We start from the raw sequence: 21641 nt of genomic DNA on the forward strand, positions 1-21641 counted from the left end.
CTTTATATCATTTAATTTAACTTTTAGGGGATTTTAATTCGACTTGCTGTCATTGACAAAACGGAACATCCTTCTTGTATCATACATAATACGTAATAACAATAGTGATATCATAGGAGATAAAAATAGCATGGATATCAACTTTAAGACAAAACAACTAATTAGGTATAATTACAAACCAACAATAGTGCAAGTTGCGTTATCCCATTCCCCTGTATTAAGACACTGTATGGTATCTGACGTTGTGTTATAGCCTATGTTACATGTTACTTTGGCTAAGGCGCCGTATGAGCTATTTCCCTCCTCTTGCAAAACTATGTTTCCATTATTTATAAACGGCACATCTCCACAATCTGCAATAATAACACCAATTTTGTTACAAATGACTTTTTTTGACAATCAATTGCATAAAGACGAATGGCATCCCTTTCAATTGCTTTGCCATATAAGTAAAGAATATTTATTTTAAGTTTCAAATCGGGAATATTTGATGTTGTTGTCATTTTTGTAAAAGATCTATTAGCTATCCAATCAATTCACATAACGCCGTATCCCATTCTTGAGTAGAACGACATTCTGTCACATTTAACGTCCCTATATATCTGATGTCACATAATACATTTGCTAATGCCTCGCGTCTGGTATTGCCCACCACTTCAAATAGCTCAATATATCAATACTATTTGATATTGCCATCTGTAATAATGTGCATGAGCATATAAATGATAATTTAAGAAAATACGTGCATCCTTTCTTTTCTCTTTTTTTTCCTTTCTTTGTAAATATTTTCATCTAAATAGTTTGCATGTACCACAACAAGATATAACGATGGTGATATTATAATAGAAGATATCAAGTGTTTCACATAACAAATAATTAGGTAGTATTACAAACCAACAACAGTACAAGTCGCGTTTTCCCATTCTCCCGTATCAAGACACTGTATAGTATCTAACGTTGTGTTATAGCCTGTATCACATATCACATCGGCAAAGGCGCCGTATGAGCTATTACCGGCTTCTTGCAAATCGATTATTCCACCATTTATTAGTGAAACATCTCCACATACTGCAAAACATAAAACTAGACCATTAAAAATGACATTTGCTTTATGATAATATGTCATGATGATTATCCTTACATATAGATGTTATACTATGTTACGAAAGAACACTTGGTTTGTCCTTTGTGAAGTTTCCAATTTAATACATATACTTAAATTAAGACTTACTTAATAATTTACATGAAGTTGCATCCTACTTTCCTGAATAGTGACATCTCTACCAAGAGAGATACTGGTTTTATCCGTGTGATAAATATCTTTTTTATGACATACATCACCCACAGTCTGGGTGATATTTTGCGTACGTTTCAATGTTTATTATTCTGTAAATTTGCAAATTAACACACAAGTGAATTGTTAACGGCTTAAATTTTTAACGTATATCCTACGATTGCAAGTTCACTAATTAATTCAATTTGACTTTTGCGGTTATTTCCGCAATCTGTGGTGATGTACAAAGGTATATATAAACAACAAAAAGTAAAATGGCCAGATATTTCTTTTAAATAAAGTAAATATTGTCATCATCAGATTAAATTACTCTCAGAAAATTACTATGTAGCAATAGCATACATTTGTAACATTGTCAGTTGTATGAGTAATAGAGTGTATTATATCATTATCTATATGGAGATTCATTAAGTCAAAAACATAATACGCATGCGATTGTCGTTGTTTATATTGTGCAAGCGCAAAGTCCTAAGATATTGCTCATAAAGTCAAAGCAAAATATAAACTACGACAAAATGTATAATATATTGCCTTTGAAGTTGTTATTCATAATTTATCATAAATTTATTCATCTGCACACGCATTCGCCACTAGAAATGTAAAAAATCTATTTATCGATTTTAAATAGATATGCATTGGTCTTCCATTTCCTATCCGCCATGCCCTGACATAAGCGGTTAACAGATTGGTTCATTTTTCCTAAAAGATAATAATAGCTCTCATATGATGTAGTTCGGATAGGAATACCCGTCCAGAGGGGACCTGCCCATGAGACTTGCCGACTATCCGAACTGCAAACATATGTCAGGTGATTTTCTTGCATTTCCTTCCATATTTCATCATATTTTGGATACTTTACCTTAATATGGAAATGCATTTCATAACAATCGTAACTATTTTCTTACCACAGCTTATAGAATTACAACTTTATTCGACACGGCGCAATTACGTCATCCTAAGCATGCTATTGTATACCACGCGACATGTCTGGCAACCCAAATGCCAAATGTATATTATTGTTCACGGACAACTTTCATTTAAAGAAAAGTATGCTTCTTTATGAGTTAACTTATTAAATGAGCTATGACTTAAAAAGCAATTTCGATTTGATCAAAACGGCAATGAGACATTTATTGGACCAGGGAATCAAAATATATTTTGCTATATTATGTTGTGTAAATAATACACTATCATGTATGAAAAAACAATTAATAGATTAACTACACACCAACAACAGTACATGTTGTGTCCTGCCACTGTCCTGTTATCTGACACTGTATGGTATGTAATGTTGTGTTATAACCCGTATCACATGTCACATTGGCTACAGCACCATATGAGCTATTTCCGTCAATTTGCAAAGCTATGCTTCCGTAATCTAATAACGGGACATCTCCACAATCTGTAAATACGTTATCGTAAACTTATTAGGAAAGGGTTGTTTTATATCTGAATTTTTCTCTCTTTTTTTCTTCTTTTTTCTGATATGCAATGCCCATTTTATGCCACTCCAGCTAAATACATTACATATTTAATGCTATATGTTTTCGTCATTCATGAGCGGATCATATAAAAAATAACACAAGTGTATGTACGAAAAGCGTCACCAGAAATAGAACAAGCTTATGCTTAGAATTAATATCCTACCCTCAAATTATGGTATGTTATTTGGTCATTCTGTTAAAACATGTTATAATAATAATCACTATTTTAAGATTCAAGTGATGTGAAAGCGTTTGGCAATGCTAACTGTTAGACTTATACAATATTCCTAGTGGATGGCCTCCCTTTCCGGCCCCAACTAAAACGCAATGCCGTAGTAATCGGAACACGTGCTTATATGTATTGCGACATATTAACATGTAAGATTGACCTAAATGATATAATCTTGCATCAAATTTACAACATTAATATGTACCGCGGCAAACAGGGGCAACACCCAACAGGCATATATTAGCTGATTTTTTTAAATCATGGAATCACTGTAAAGACACTTAAATTTGAAACATACGGTACACACATTTTTAAAATCCTTATCTTTAAGATGAATGTAGCCAAGGATTTGTCAACTCCATTCTCAATATTTTATGACCTGATCCTCCAATAATAATAAGCAAGGTAACAACTTTACAGAAAATCTAGATGTAAATGTTTGCACTTTCTGTACTATTCGTTTCTGTTTTGTTTTTTGCTTTCCTTCTCTAAACATATAGACATCTATTTGAAATAATGAGTGTATTTTAACTAAGGATTTTTTGAAGATCATGACGAGGAACTGACAAATATAAAAGACAATGTCAATAAACCATTTTATATCCTATATACGTACAGTTTGTATTAAGTACACTGTTTCTTACCTATTATTTCGCAAGTTACACTTTCCCAAGTTCCGTTACTAAGACACTGGATATATTCTTTACTGGAATTGTATCCATAGTCACATGTCACGATTGCAACAGCACCATAGGTTGTGTTGCCACCGTCGATCGGTAAAATTGTCCCACTTTCTATAGCTGGTACTGTATTGCAATCTGGAAATAAAAAAAAATATGTTAAGTTTTATTGTACCTTTGAATATGAATTTAGTAAAATATTCTTCACCGATGATTTACGTAAGGTGCTACCGTCATACACACTTTTCGATTTGTTTAATTGATGTGAGCATATAGAATATAGAGCTATGTTTAAAGACAACTTTATATAAAAATTTTAGAAAGGTAGAAAAAATATCTGTAGAAATTCTTTTTTTTTCTTTAACACGTGATGCCGCATTCGATGTTGCAGCAGTTGATGAGAAATTATACAAGCATATTTCATACATATAAAGTCTTTTGGAAATGTCCTTCTTTACAATTTAAACAATCATTTTGTAACTTCATGCAGCTAATTCATAGCTTTATACACCTCTGCGTTCATTTATATGTATGCGATAACATCGTAATTTTTTTCCGTCATTATAAACAACACACATGCACATGAATTTTGCAGATGTTATAAAATACCACAATGACGGACATCACTGATAGGGTGAACACAGAAATATGCTGTATAAACATTGCAGTTACTTGCTAAAATTATTGTGAATACCTTTTATTAAGCACGGTTCATATGTTGACCAGGTATCAAATTCCTCACAAGTTATCACAGGGTTGCTGCTTTCATAACCTTCTATACAAGTTAATGTAGCGTTTGTTCCATATGTCGTTACTCCTTCCTCGTCAAGTATAAACTCTCCATTCAACGTATCGTTTGGTAGAGAGCTGCAGTCTTAATGATTTCAGAAATAAAACAAAATTCTTAGTATTATTACAAAATGAAGCAAAACCAGTCAGAGGAGCAGCACACTCCAGTATTCTATGTGGTAGATATAAGTGTTAAAGCAAATTAGACAAGGTTGCATAATTTTGTTAAACTGGTAGACTACTTATAACAAAGTAATTCTTGTTGGAAGTGAAAACTTTAAAAAGGCTTTTTTGATAAACAGAAGACAGATATATAATTTCTTTTGAAGCTAAACTGGCGTTTAGAAATGCATTAAATGTTTGACATTGAAGATGTTTTTAATGTTTACAGTGAATATGTTTGATAATTTTCACTAAAGCCAACGCAAAAGTCCAGGTGATTAGGAATGTCACATTTTTCAATGAATCATCGAGCTAAAAAGGTTAACCAACGCCGACGATGATGCCGCCGACGAATGGGTCATATAAAAGTGACTTCAGAAATTCTTTATATGAAATAAGTTCTTGTATTCATTTGTTTCACGTTGTACTTGACATTGTTTACCTAGCTTTTATCTCTAAATTTAAACAGGCACATTGCTGTCAAATGTTTCTTACGATAGTAACGGTGCTATTTTGGTACTACTTTACCACATGGTCTGTAATAGTAAATAACTAAGTAGCAATTGATATTGCTAATTGTTCTTTAGTATATTTTATAATGATAGCTAGCAGTTCTTTTCTGTCTTTTAATAAAGAATTTCCAAAAATAATACAATGTAAAGTATGTATTACTTGCTAGAAATAAATGTCTATAAAAAATACCAACCTGAGAAATCGCAGGTACGATTTTCCCATGTACCTGCAGGTGTACAAAATATGAAATCAAACTTCAAGAAGGTACCATTTATGTGATATCCAATGTCACATTCAACAACAGCTCGTTCACCTAACTGTGTATATCCCTCAAATGCAAGAGTAGTATTACCATTTAGTACTTCTGGCACCAGTCCACAATCTTTAAACAATAAATGTAACATATATTAAAGTAGTTTGTATAGAAAAAGAAAAAAAAACTAGAAATATTTTAAGACTTTGCTATTGCATTTCAAAATACCTTGAAATTCATCTTGTCTGTGTGATTTAAAGCTTCTGCTCCTAGAAACTATGTCAAGTAGCTAAGTTTATTTGCATGATATGCATAAGTAGAAGAGTGGTTAGCATGAACCTTATAGCTTAAATATACTTAAATTTCAGTAACGAGACGACCATAAAATAGAATCAGCGATTTGTTAATCAAGCGTTATATATGCATTGAAATGGTAAAACAATCATTTATAACGTAATCATTACTATAAATGCACACCTGGAAGTTGTGTGTATTTGTAAAGTTTTTTTTTTGTTTTTTTTTTTTTTTTTTTTTTTTTTGGTGGGTTTTGTGACGTTCTTTTTTCTCATTATGATTAGTTTATTACTATTATTTTTGTTAATGATATGATTTACAACTGATAGATCAGTTCATATATATTTAACATTCGAACTATTAATGTTCATGTTCGTACTCTATTATTCCTTAAACTATAAATCATTAAATTAGGTATGCTTGTATGAACCGTAATATTTTGTTATTATTCTTTGTAAGACGGATTGGGTCGATTGTTGGAATCTCGCTTCAGACAAATGTAGCATTAATAATGACCAGTCTCCTTATGTTCATTATTGAAACCATAATTATTATAAATCTTGTTTGTATCTAGAGCTCCATTAACCATAGTCTTACCAATTTTTTCACAAGTTACACTTTCCCAAGTTCCGTTTCTAAGACACTGGATATATTCTTTACTGGAATTGTATCCATGTTCACATGTCACGTTTGCAACAGCACCATAGGTTGTGTTGCCATCGTCAATCGGCATTATTGTCCCAAAGGTTATAAACGGTACTGTATTGCAATCTGAAAACAAACAAATTTTACAATGATAAAAATAAGTTTTAGTGGGCCTTTATATAAAGTCAGTAAAATATTCTTCAAGGGGTGTGTTTCTTAGTTACTGGAATAGAAAATTTGTGTTTATATTTCTTCGTTAATGGGATAAAAAAATTGTGTTTATATTTCTTAGTTACTGGGATAGAAAAAAGGTGTGTTTATGATATGAATTTGAAGGGTAAAATGGCTGTATCTCTAGACAATTTTAAATGAATATTATAAAAAAGGTAAAATTATGTTATTTCCATAATCTTCTTGTCAATTCTCAACCCAGTCGTCACATACATATAATGTTTCTGTTATCTAACACACATGAATATTTATTTGTACGTAAACCGATTAAATTGTTAAGGAAAATAATATTATGCTGCTATTTAAGTAGATTTTCTTTCGTATAGCGATAATTTTGTCATACTACATTCGCTCTTGAAAATGAAATATAAAAATTTATAATTTATTAAAGTACTTTGTAATTATTCTTTATTGAAATTCAAGCAATAATTGTGTAAGCTAACTTTAGCAAATATATAGCTTTATACTCAATTGCGTTAATTTATATGTATGAGGTAACATCAGTATTATTAACGTCATTATTAAATTTAAATACAACAATGAGGAACAACCTTAATATGATGAACATAGAAATGAAATGTATGACAATTGTAGCTACTTGCTAAACAATTGCAATACCTTTTATTAAGCACGGTTCATATGTTGACCAGGTATTAAGTTCCTGACAGGTTATCACAGGATTACTGCTTTCATAACCATCTATACAAGTTAATGTAGCGTTTGCTCCATATGTCGTTACTCCCTCCTCGTCAAGTATAAACTCTCCATTCAACGTATCGTTTGGTGGAAGTCCGCAATCTTAATGTAGATAAAGAAAAGAAAAGTCATGTAAAAATGCCAATATAAAACGCATTTTAAATGGATATTATGCGTACAAACATATGTCTGTGGTGGAAATATAACAGACGCTTTCAGGACCTATTTTTACAGTACAGCTAAGATCAAAACAAGAAAGCGGGTTTTTATTATCTATTTATCTTCTTCCGTGTTTGTTTTGTTTTTTTTCTTTCTTTTTGCTTCTTTGTTTGTTTGTTTACTTTTTTCATTTTACTTAATGAACAAATTAATCACCTGACTAAAAACAGTAATAGTGGTTCTATAAAGAAAAATACATAAATATTCGACAATCAAATAACATTCTACGAAAAATGATCACATTCAGATTAAACCATTTTGACGGAGAAAAGCACAATTTTCATATGGTCATGTAATGTGAATTTTATGCTGATGGTGTGATATGAAACTTACCAAAACCTAAAAAGTTAACAGATTGTATCCTTAATTGCAATTTTCCTTACTAATTTGGTAAAATATTTCTGTTATAAACACATTGTTATTTTATATTCCTGCAACTAAATCAAATATGTACTAGCTCGTTAATGCTGACTTGTCCAAAGCTATATTTCTATTTTAGACGAATCAGGGACATTGATAGTATCAATAAACTGAACTTGAACTAGGCAATCAATATAATTTCTTTTTGAAGGATTTTTGCATCAGATAGCATTAAAGTTACTTATTAACATATGAAAAATAAACTGACCGTATTGCTTAGGCCTAACAACAATTGTTAAAACATTAGAAGTACTTTGCTCATAGAGTTTGTGTTATGTTTTAAAGTCATACGGTTCACTGAAACGAACCATACCTGAGATATTACAGGTCCGATTATCCCATGTGCCCGATCCTCTACAAAAGACGTAAAACACTTTGTACGGGTTATTGTCTATTTCCGTTGCATATCCTGTATCACATTTAACTGTAGCCCGGTCATTGAACTTTGTTTCTCCCTCAACATCAAGAGTTGTGTTGCTATGTAAAATTTCTGGCACTGGTCCGCAATCTGTACAAAAAAAGATGTTGTCTTGCAATAAGTAGCTTGCTATATACAAAGTTTGATTACAATATCTCATTCCTAACACTAGTTATTGTCCGTAAACCAATTTTCTATTTTGGTAACATTGACTTTGACCTTAACCCCAGCGGCTCACAAAGCAAAACCAACTGGGGTCTTCACATAAGCTTGCTATATTCCAAGTTTGATTACAATATCTAATTCCAAACTCTAGTTATTGTCCGGAAACCATTTATCTATTTTAGTAACAGTGATATTGGCTTTGACTCAGGGGGGTCCGAAAGCAATACCAATCGGGTCCGAAAGCAATACCAATCGGGGTCATAACATAAGCTTGCTATACTAAGTTTGATTACAATTTTACATTTTTTACTATTTTTAGTAACGGTTACCTTGACCTTTTACCTAGCAGGTCCAAAAGCAATGCTATCCGGCGTTTTCACATCATGTTACTTTATACTAAATTTTATTAAAATACCTCATTTCAAAGTATAGTTATCAAACCAAAAAGGAGACCGACCAGTCCGACGACCGTCCGACCGACGGACAAGCAGACTCGTATATATATCCCCCTAAACTTCGTTTGTGGGGGTGTAATGATGTTGTTACATTTTACATCTTTAAAAACACATATGCCCCCTTTTCTAGCCCTTGACTCATACTTTTGCTAATTCTGTTACAGAAACATGCCAAAAATGGGAACATGGAAGTGTTCAACCAACTTTGACATTTGTGACACTTCCAAATCAATAGTTATTAACCGGAAGCGAATTTTATATTTGAAGTTACTGTAATTGTGACTTTTGATCTAGTGTCTCTTAAATCAATAAAGGTCATATTCTAGTTATGACTTATCAATATATGAAATATGAAGACTTTAAATGTTGAATTCTGCTTACGCCGGTGCTAGGGGGACTTGCACTTTCCAGTACCGTCCATGAACAGGCTCAATCAAACCGAACCTGCAACATTTTCAATTTTGTTGTGTTGGGCTTTCTGTAGGGATTCTGCTTTACTCTATTTGTGATAATGAACAGTACCCATTCCGACATATAAGGTCCCTGTTACCTTGACCTGTGACATAGTGACTCCAAGATCAAAAACGGTCATCTAATAATTATTATCAATCAAGATGTGAAATATGAAGACTTGGTAACTAATTGGTGTCAAGAGAATGCGTGGAAACCATTTTTACATTCAAGGTTATTGTGACTTTGACCTTTGACTTCGTGAGCTCAAAATCATCTTCTAGTGACGATCAGTTAAAATGTGAAACTCAAAGACTTGATAACAAGTAGTTTTAAAAAGAATAAATGGAAACCATTCTAACAATTTAGGTTCCTGTGACCTTGACCTTTGCTCTAAAGACCTCATAATCAATAGGGGTAATCTACTAGTTATTACCAATCAACATGTAAAATATAACGACTAAGTGTTAAATAGTTTTTAAGATAATGAGTGAAAACTACTCTGACATTAAAGGCCCCTGTGACCTTAACCTTTGAACTAGTGACCCTAAAATCAATAGGAGTCATTTACTAGTTATGATCAATCAGTATGTGAAATATGAAGACTTGGTAACTAATTGGTGTCAAGAGAATGCGTGGAAACCATTTTTACATTCAAGGTTATTGTGACTTTGACCTTTGACTTCGTCAGCTCAAAATCATCTTCTAGTGACGATCAGTTAAAATGTGAAACTCAAAGACTTGATAACAAGTAGTTTTAAAAAGAATAAATGGAAACCATTCTAACAATTTAGGTTCCTGTGACCTTGACCTTTGCTCTAAAGACCTCATAATCGATAGGGGTAATCTACTAGTTATTACCAATCAACATGTAAAATATAACGACTAAGTGTTAAATAGTTTTCAAGATAATAAGTGAAAACTACTCTGACATTAAAGGCCCCTGTGACCTTAACCTTTGAACTAGTGACCCTAAAATCAATAGGAGTCATTTACTAGTTATGATCAATCAGTATGTGAAATATGAAGACTTTGTGATAAAAAACATTTTCAAGATAATGAGTGGAAAACATTTTAAGATTTAAGACCCCTGTGACCTTGACCTTTGGCCTAGTGACCTAAAAACAATCGGGGTTATCTACTTGTTATGACCAATCAGAATGTGAAATATGAAGACTTTGTGATTATAGTTTTCAAAATAATGAGCGGAAACAATTGTGACATTTAACGCTTCTGTGACCTTGACCTTTGACCTAGTAACCTCAAAATCAATAGGGTCATCTACTAGTTTTGACCAATCAGTATGTGAAAAATTAAGACTCTGTGATCATTTTTTTAAGACAATCAGCAGAAACCATGTGGTCTACCGACAGACAGACAAACCGACCGACATTAGCAAAACAATACACCCCCTGTTCCTCGGAAGCGGGCATAATAAAGTATAAAAAACATTCTTTCCCTATGGTACAGTTTATTACTAGAAACACATAGCGTTTGTCTAGTCATTAAAACCTCCTCTTCCTTAATGAATATTTAAACAATCATCGGTATTACAAACATTGATTGATAAAAGTGATATTTTTTTAGCTTACCAATTCTTGTACATACAGTTGTATCCCATTCACCTGACGACTGACAATATATAGTTGTCACATTTGTTTCATATCCGTAATGACATTCGACGTTAGCCGATGTCCCAAATGTCGTATCAGTTTCATTATTTAGAGTTACCCAGCTATTGCTGATGTTAAATTCAGAGCCACAATCTGGAAATTAGTAAATAAAATCTCATTACAACAAGAAAACATATATATATTTGAAAAGGAAACAGCTGTGTTTGCTGCATAAAAATATTATACTTTCATTGATATATATGACGTGCACATATCGTAGTAGGAACTAGAAATCTTTTAAGACACGTTTGGACCAAATTTATTTTCTGGTACAATGTAAAATGTACATAGTAATGCATAGGGTGTTTTGTTGTTGGTGTTTTTTATTTTGTTATTTCTTAGTTCAACTTACTATATGTAATAATTATATTATAGCTAATAAGTTTCGAAAACCTATGACTGATGTACTCTATTTCTTTAAAAGATAAAGTATTTAATGCGTCACTATGATCTAATGACTTCAAAATTTGTGACCTCGAAATCAATAAACATCATCTTAATCTAGCTATCTGTAGGACAAACGTTAAGTGGCCAATGGCTCAGTGAAATTAACCGTTGGCTTTTTACCTTAAAATCAACAGGGTCACATTCTGTTCATTACCTAATCTATTCATCATCTAAAAAAATGAAGGCAGAAGTGGTCTATTCTTATTGGTCGAGCAAATGGTCAATAACTCAATGGTATTGACTGTTAGCCTAATAATACCTGTGTGAAAATTAGTAAAGGTCACTACTTGTTATGTGGAACTACCTTAACAAATCTTACGACAACAGGCCAACGCATTATTTAGTTATTGGTAGGACAATATTCTAGTGATCAATGTCCCAGTGCCCTTTGGATTGACCTCAAATCGGGCGTGGTCATATCATGTCCAACCAGCACACCAAATGGTTTGATTGTAGGCCATATAGTCTATATTCATCGGTTGGGAATTTGCTTTCACAGTCGCAAAATCAAAAAAGTTCATTGATTTATTAGTCATGACATCTTACAATTCTAGGTGACAACGTCTTCATTTATATGTCGCAAAATTTTTTATCCTTTGACATCAAAAAATAACAAATTATTAACTAAAAATGATATTTCCCCAAACCAAATTTTAGGACTTTGAGCCAACGTGTTCTCTAGTTAAAGGTCCGCCAAGCATTTTATGGTCAGGGCAAAGAAGGTCATGTTCTTTGGCGGCTCTGATGTTTTATTTTTCTATCTCAAAATCAAAAGAGGTCGTCTACTTGTCATGACAAATTTTCAACTGTAGGCCAAAAATCTCAAAATAAAAAGGATAATCTACCTATCATATCCAACATCGACATGAAATTTTATGAATGTGTGATAAATCTGTCTTTAGTTATTGGTCCGACAATTTTAATTGTTAAAAGTCATACTGACATTTACCTTTTACATTTTGAATTAAAATCAATACTATTATAAATCAAGATGTTTATTTGTTCTTTATAATATAAGAAGGAATAAAAGCAACTTTAAAAGATGCAATACATTTGAACACGATTTGAACTTGTAGTAATTGACTTTTATCTTACCTATGCCATGTCGTTTGATCTTTTTGGGGATCTTAAAATGAATTTGCAATGCTGTCAAGAAGTGACACGGCTATGGATTAAATATTTTATTTTTTTTTTAAATAAAGGTAAAAATATATTTTCTTCTATGTAATACATCAGAAAATTGAAGACCGTAAAGTACTGTAACATAATTCATAAAAGAGGATCGGACAAGGTTTTTATCGGGTCACAAATCATATTTGATAACAATGCGATTTACTACAGTAAATATTAGTAAGTATATTAAGAACTATATCTTACCGACTGGGTCGCAAGTTGGGACATCACTCCAATTACCATTAGATTGACATATTACTGCAAAAGGGTTGCTAACGTCGTATCCCTCGAAACAATCAACATAAATCTCTGTACCGTATGTTGTGTTGCTGCTACTTACACCTCCATTCAAGATAGATAACTCACCGCAGTCTGATATAAAATGGTATAAAAAAGATAACATTGTATATCAAAATACCTAATATCAGTATATTTTCTTACTCATGAAGAAAAAAGAAGATTTCAAATGATATTTATTTAAGACCATAAAACGATATCTAATGCAAACGTATGCTCATATGAGAACGTTTTATCATATAATCGGTTAAATATCAATCATGAACCACCATCAATGATGCAATTATTAAATTTTGGTACAAAATTTACTACAAATGCTTTTATGCTTTATCCTAAACAATGACTTAGCAATCTTCTCAAGCGTTTTACGGATTTGACCATCATGATTTTAAAAGGTCTGACTTTTTCAAACAAAAATGTGATTAATATCATTTTAGTTTTGACAGTCCATTTCTGATGTCAGATTTGATTAGATAATATCAATATCTCTTAGCTAAGAAATTGCTACAATTAAAATGTATAATAATTATCCAAGAATCCAATTGAGTATTATTAGAAAGCAATATAAAATGCAATTACTATGTATTTGACCACAAACATATATTTGTATATCAGATTATAAATTATCATAAGGTTGAATTTTTGTTTCATCACTAAATCAGCTTAGGATTATAATATGACATTACCAACAGGTTCACATGATATAATTTGACATTACTAACTGGTTCACATGATATAATATGACATTACCAACTGAATTATATAATATGACATTACCAACTGGTTCACATGATATAATATGACATTACCAACTGGTTCACATGATATAATATGACATTACCAACTGGTTCACATGATATAATATGACATTACCAACTTGTTCACATGATATAATATGACATTACAAAATGGTTCACATGATCTAATATGACATTACAAACTGGTTCATATAATATAATATGACATTACCAACTGGTTCACATGATATAATATGACATTACCAACTGGTTCGCATGATATAATATGACATTACCAACTGGTTCACATGATATAATATGACATTACCAACTTGTTCACATGATATAATATGACATAACAAAATGGTTCACATATATCCAGTATTACAATTAACCTTCACCACTGTACCGAAAGTTGTTACACTGTCATTTAAGATTCCATTTGTCACGGACAATTCCCCGCAGTCTAAACGATATGTAAAATTGGACAATTTAAAAAAAACAAATGAAATTGATCTCGTACTAAAAGACGTTTAACTAAGGAGAAATATATGTATATAAAAATCAAGATGTTTATTTGTTTTTTATTATATAAGGAGGAAAATTGTGCGAAACATTTGTACACGATCTGAAATTTATCTTACCTTTGCCATGTCGTTTCATGTTTGTGGGGATCTTAAAATGAATTTGCTGTTCTGAAAACCCTTTTGTTTAAAAATTTTATTTTATAATAAGGTGAAAAGAGGGCCATAAGCCCTGAATCCTCTTTATTGAATATTATTTTTTTTAAAAAGGTTTAATTTTTTCTTTTCTGGTCAGAAAATTGAAGACCGAAATACTTAACAAATTCATAAAAAGGATTTGGACAAAATTTATCGGGTCCAAAACATATTTTATAACAATGCGATTTCTACACGTAAATAATTATAAAATTAAAATTAAAACTATATCTTACCGACTGGGTCGCAAATTGGGGCATCACTCCAAAATTACCATTAGATTGACCCAAAATTTTGCAAAAGGGGTTGCTAACGTCGTATTTCCCCTCGAAACAATCAAATTTTAAATCCTTAACCGTTTTGTTTTTGTTGCTGCTACTTACACCCCTTCAAGATAGATAACCACCAGTTTATATAAAATGGTATAAAAAAAATTTTATAGCAAAAATTACCAAATTCAGTATATTTTCTTACTCATGAAGAAAAAAAGAAGATTTCAAATGATATCTATTTAAGACTATAAAACGATATCTTATGCAAACGTATGCTCATATGAGAACGTTTTATCATATAATCGGTTAAATGTCAATCATGAACCACCATCAATGATGCAATTATTAAATTTTGGTACAAAATTTAACAAATTTTTTGCTTTTATCCCAAACAATGACTTAATTTTTCTCAAAGCGTTTTTACGGATTTGAATTAGGCTTTTTTTAAAAGTTCTGACTTTTAAACAAAAAGGGATTAAATCATTTTTTTTTGAAGTCCCTTTCTGATGTCAGATTTATAGATGTATCAAATATCTTATTTAAAAAAATTTCTACAATTTAAATGTATAAAATTATCCAAGAAACCAATTGAGTATTATTAGAAAACAATATTTAAAAAAGCCCAATTTCTATTATTTGACCCAAAAAATTATTTTATATCAGATTATAAATTATCAAAGTTGAATTTTTTTCATCACTAAATCAGCTAGGATTATAAAACATTAAAAAGGTTCACATGATAAATATACTTACCAAAATGTTTTTCATGTTATATGACTTACCACTGTCATGAATATAATATGACATTACCCAACTGTTCAATATATAATTGCTTACCAACAAGTTCAATTTATAAAATGATATTACACTTTTTCAAAAGATATAAATTCAACCACTTGTTCACATATTAATATGATACCAACTTGTTCATGATAATATGACATTACAAAATGGTAAAAATGATTTTTTTACATTACATCTGGTTTTAATTATAATTTCATTACCCTGTTCAATTAAATATGACATTACCAACTGTTCCATAATTAATATGACATTACCCTGTCAATATTTTAAATGCATTACCCAATGTTCAATTTTATAATTTTAAAACATTTCCAATTAATTTATATAATAAACATCCCAAAAAATGTTCACATGATTAATATGACATTTCAACTGGTTCACATGTTTAATATGCATTTAAAATGGGTTTAATATTAATAGACAAAAATTGTTTACATGATATAAAATTTATTACCAAAATGTTCAAATAAATTAATTTTCCCAAAAGGTTCAGTGATATAATATACTAACCAAACTGGTTAAAATGATATAATATGGCATTCCAAACTGGTTTGCATGATTACTATAAAAAACAAACGTTCCATGATTAATATGACATTTCAACTGGTTCAAATAAAATTTAAAATTTTTACATTCCAAAATGGTTCAATGTAAAAATTTTGACATTACACTGGTTCCATGATTATATGAATTACCAACTGGTTCAAAAAGAATATAATTTTGACATTACAACTGTTCAAAATTTTAATATGACTTCAACTGGTTTATATGATATAATATGACATTACCAACTGGTTCACATGATAAATTTCCACTCCAAATACCGTCTGCATCACATACGATAGGTGTATTAGAGATGTTGATATATCCAGTATTGCAATTAACCTTCACCACTGTACCGAAGGTTGTTACACTGTCATTTAAGATTCCATTTGTCACGGACAATTCCCCGCAGTCTAAACGATGAGTAAAATTGGACAATTAAAAAACAAATTAAAAAGATTCGTACTTTGCGTTTAACTTAGGGAGATATTTAAGATGTTTTTTTGTTTTTTTTATTTAAGGAGGGGAAAAAAATTTTGGGGCGAACTTTGTCACCATCTGAATTTAAAAATTTACCCTTTCAATTGTTTTTCCTTTTTGGGGGTCTTAAAAAGAATTTGCTTCTGTCAAGAAGTGTCACGGTTTGATTGAAATATTTTTTTTAAATAAAGTGAACAAAGGGCATATGGCCCTGATCGCCCTTTGATTGAATATTATTTGTTTTAAAAAGGAAAAAAATTTTTTCCCCCTTTCTGTAAAAATAAAGACGAAAGTACTGTACATATCTAAAAAGGATGAAAAAGGGTTTTTTTGGGGTTTCAAAAATCATATGATAACAATGCGATTTACTACATAAATTTTAGAAAAGTTATATTAAAAACAATTCTTACCGACGGGCACAATTTGGGGACATTACCCCAATTACCATTAGATTGACATTTTACGCAAAAGGGTTCAAAACGTCGTTCCCTCGAAACAATCAACATAAACTCTGTCCCGATTTGTTTTGCTGCTATTACACCTCCATTCAAGATGATAACTCCCCGCGTCTGATAAAAAATTTTGGTAAAAAAGATAACATGTATACAAAATACCAATACAGTATTTTTTTTACTCAGAAGAAAAAAAAAAATTTCAAATGATTTTTTTTTAAGAATAAAACGATATCTATCCCAAACGTTGCTCAATGAGAACGTTTTATCATATAATGGGTAAATTCAATCTGAACCACCCAAAATTTACAATTATTAAATTTTGGAAAAAATTAACACAAATGCGTTATGCTTTACCCAAAACAATGACTTAGAAATCTTCTAAAGGCTTTTTCGGTTTTGACATTTTGTTTTTAAAAGGGTTTTATTTTTTCAAAAAAAAAGTGGATAATATCTTTTTTATTTTGACAGTCATTTCTATGTAATTTTTTAGATATATCAATATACTTATTTAAGAATTGCTAAAATTTAAATGTATAATAATTATCCAAGAATCCAATTGATTATTATAAGAAAGCAATATAAAATGCAATTACTATGTATTTGACCACAAACATGTATTTGTATATCAGATTATAAATTATCATAAGGTTGAATTTTGTTTCATCACTAAATCAGCTTAGGATTATAATATGACATTAACAATTGGTTCACATGATATAATATGACATTACCAACTGGTTCACATGATAAAATATGACATTACAAACTTGTTCACATGATATAATATGACATTTTCAACTGGTTCAAATGATTAAAAAAACATAAAACCAAAAAGGTTCATGATATTTCAATACCCAAATGGTTAATGATAAATATGACATACCAATGTTCACTGATATAAAGACATTAAACCCAAATGTCAATGATAATAATCTTACCAACATGATAATATTTACATTATGGTTCACAATTTTATGATATGCCCTTTAAAAACTTGTTTTTAATATTAAATGGGAAAATTTTCAACTGGTTCAATGAATAATAGACATTAAACCCAAATGGGTTCCATATATGATATGACATTACCAATTTTGGGTTTCCCTATATAATTGACATTCAAAATGGTTTCTTTGATATAATATGACTTTAAAAAACTGTTCAAGATATAAATGATCCAACTAGTTCATATGATATAATATGACATTACCAACTGGTTCACATGATAAATTTCCACTCCAATTACCGTCTGCTTCACATACTAGAGGTGTATTAGAGGAGTTGATATATCCAGTATTACAATTTACCTTCACCACTGTACCGAAAGTTGTTACACTGTCATTTAAGATTCCATTTGTCACGGACAATTCCCCGCAGTCTAAACGATATGTAAAATTGGACAATTTAAAAAAAAACAAATAAAATTGATTTCGTTCTAAAAGACGTTAAACTAAGGAATAATATATGTTTATACATAAAAATCAAGATTTTTATTTGTTCTTTATAATATAAAGAGGAATAAAGGTGCGAAACATTTGTACACGATCTGAATTTATTTTATTTAGGGCTTTCGTTTCCTGTGTGGGGATTTTAAAAATATTTGCTGTTCTGTGAGGGTCAGGGGCTTTTATTGAATTTTTTTTTATAAAAAAAGTAACAAAGGGCAATAATGACCCTGAACGCCTTATTGTTTGAATTTTAAAATTTTTTAAATAAGGTAAAAATATTTTTTTTCTGTTTTTTCTCCCGTCAAAAATAAAAATTAAAGACCCCCAAAAGTTACTGTAACAAAATTTCAAAAAGAGGATGGGAAAAAGTTATATCGGGAACAAAATTCATTTTGGGATAAAAATGCGATTTACTACAGTAAATTTTTAGTAAGTATATTTAAGCCCCCAAATTATCTTACCGACTGGGGTTCCCCAAAGTTGGGCATCACCCCAATTAACCCTTTAGATTAAACATATTACTGAAAAAAGGGTTCAAACGTCGTATCCCTCGAAAATCAAATAAAACCCTCTGTACCGTTTGTGTTTTGCTGCTATTTTACACCTCCTTTTCCCAAAAAGAAAAATCCCCCAAAAGGTCTTGATAAAAAAGGGTTTATAAAAAGAAAAATTTTTATATCCAAAATAAATATCAGAAATTTTTTCTTATAAATTAAGAAAAAAAAAAGTTTAAAATGATTTTTTTTAAGCCCTTTTAAAACGATTCTTATGGGAAACCCCTTGCTAAAATGAAGAATGTTTTATCTATAAATCGGTTAAAATATCAATCACAATCACCATCAATGATCCCAATTAAAAATTTTAAAGGGACAAATTTACAAACAAATGCTTTTATATGTTTATTCCTAAACAAGGATTTTGGGAATTTTCTCAAGCGTTTTAGGATTTGGCCATCTTTGTTTTTAAAGGGGTCTAATTTTTTTAAAACAAAAATTTGGGTTAATTTTCTTTTTGGTTTTAAACAGTCCCATTTCTAATGTCGTTTTGATTAATAATAATCAATATTTCTTATATAAAAAATTTTAAAATTTAAAAAAATTTTAAAAATTTACCCCAAAAAACCCAAAATTAAAGTTTTTATAGGAAAGAAATTTAAAAAAGAAAATTTCCCAATGTATTTGACCCCCAAAATTTATATTTGTATATAAAGATTTTTTAAAATTTTTTCATAATGTTAAATTTTTTTTCATCATTTAAATCAGTTTTGGGAAATTTAAAATATAACTTTAAACCACTGGGTTCAAAGTTTAAAATATGACATTCCCAAACGGGGATTTCATGAAAAAATAAAAATTTGACTTGTTTTCATTGAAAAATTTAGGGACATAACAAACCGTTTTCGAATGATAAATAGGGATATTCCAATGGTTAAACATGATTTTACGGGGGCCCATTACCAATTTTGTTCCCATTAAAAGAATATGAAAAATTTAAAAAACTGGTTCTTTTTGTTTAAAATATGAAAAACCAACTGGTTATCTTTGAAAAAATATGACATTACCAACTTGTTCAATAAATATAATATGACTTACCAACTAGTTCAAAATTGATATATTTTTACTTTGGGTCCACTGTTCAATGATATAATTTTGATATTACTAACGGGTTTCAAAATGAAAATTTATAAAATTACCAATTTTTTTTAAATGATATATTTTGCCCTTTATTTAACGGGTTCACATTGTTTTAATAAGGGACTTTCCAAACGGGCTTAAAAAAATTTTTAAAAATGAAAATTACTAATGGTTCAGATGTTTTTAAAAATTTTGAAAATCCCCAACTGTTATAAATTTGATAAATATGACATTATCAACTTTGTTCACTTTGATATAAATATGACATTACCATTTTTTTTTAAATTTCAAACTCCTCACACTGATTACTTTTTTTGGAAGGAATTGAAATTCACTGCCTTCACGGGACGTCACATGATGAGGGAAAGTCCATGAGTAACGTCGAAAATTCCCAAATGAAATATCGACCTTTTACATAAAAAATCTAACGCCCATTTTTTCTTTTTTTCTTTTTTTTTTTAACGTTATGTCCCTACTTTCTGTTAATTTTTTTTTTAAAACTTTAAAAGCAAAACAGTTTTTACTTTTTAAAAAAAATGTAAAATTTGAAAAAAATTTTAAATATCGTCAAAAATCTTGACGAAAATGTTGTGATGGCAGAGATCTAATCCTGCTGTAAGGGGAGATCACTGCGTAGGAGATTGCTTTTTAATATGATATAATGTTACATTACCAACTTGTTCACATGATATTATATAACATTACAAAATGGTTCACATAATCTAATATGACATTAAAAACGGGCTCATATAATATAAAATGACATTACCAACTGCTTCACATGATAAAACATGAATTAGCAACTCATTTCATGATTTTAATAAGACTTTTCCCAATTTGGTTCTTTTTGTTTCATAGCCCCATTATTAACTTTTTTCACATGAAAAAGTATGACAAAAAAATGGTTCACTTTAAATTTATATAAAAAATCAAAAACCCAGGTTATATAAATTTTCTATGACATTAAAAAATTTATTACATGAAAATAATATGAAATAATCAAACGGGTTCCCAAAATACTTTTAATAGGGAACATTGCCACCTTTTAAACATGATATAATTTGACTTTAAACCAAACCAGTTCACATAAATATAATATGACTTTCCCAACTGGTTCACATAATATTATATGACTTTGGGCCTAACTAGTTCTTATATCAAAAAAGACATTCCCAACGGGTTTCCCACTTTTATATAATATGACATTAAAAAAACTTTCATATGATAAATTAAATTCCCAGTTTTTTCACTTTGATATAATTTTGCATTACAAAATGGTTCACAGGCCTAATATGACATTTCGAACTTTTTCATATAATATAAAAGGGTTTTTTTAACCAACTGTTTTCACATGATTTTAACATGATTTTACAAAGGTTCAAGGGAATTAAATAGGGACTTTTAAAAAACAAAGTTCACATGAAAAAATTTGGCTTTTTCAAAACTGGTTCACATGTTTTTTTTGCCCATAAACAAACGGGTTCACATGAAAAACAAAGGGACTTTTCCCAAACTTGATTAAATATTTTATTATTATGGACATTCCCAAAACTGGTTAAAAATTT

At 30.2% G+C, this 21641-nt stretch overlaps 1 protein-coding gene across 1 annotated transcript in view; it reads right to left on the minus strand.

Moving 5' to 3' along the window:
• Window positions 1–18429, minus strand: part of LOC132726016 (sushi, von Willebrand factor type A, EGF and pentraxin domain-containing protein 1-like) — a gene marked incomplete at its 5' end in the record, with an annotated part of 41169 nt that extends 22740 nt beyond the window's left edge. Inside the window, 12 exons of the mRNA XM_060711260.1 lie at window positions 180–353; window positions 895–1068; window positions 2523–2696; window positions 3652–3825; window positions 4382–4561; window positions 5345–5533; window positions 6296–6469; window positions 7193–7372; window positions 8223–8417; window positions 10990–11163; window positions 12895–13062; window positions 18205–18429. Of these exons, the coding sequence (XP_060567243.1) occupies window positions 180–353; window positions 895–1068; window positions 2523–2696; window positions 3652–3825; window positions 4382–4561; window positions 5345–5533; window positions 6296–6469; window positions 7193–7372; window positions 8223–8417; window positions 10990–11163; window positions 12895–13062; window positions 18205–18429 (2181 nt within the window). The remainder of the gene's footprint in view (window positions 1–179; window positions 354–894; window positions 1069–2522; window positions 2697–3651; window positions 3826–4381; window positions 4562–5344; window positions 5534–6295; window positions 6470–7192; window positions 7373–8222; window positions 8418–10989; window positions 11164–12894; window positions 13063–18204) is intronic.
• Window positions 18430–21641: the final 3212 nt, after the last annotated feature.

This window comes from Ruditapes philippinarum, unplaced genomic scaffold (genome assembly GCF_026571515.1).
Source record: "Ruditapes philippinarum isolate M1 unplaced genomic scaffold, ASM2657151v2 ctg7900_1_1_1_1, whole genome shotgun sequence".
NCBI lineage: Eukaryota > Metazoa > Mollusca > Bivalvia > Venerida > Veneridae > Ruditapes > Ruditapes philippinarum.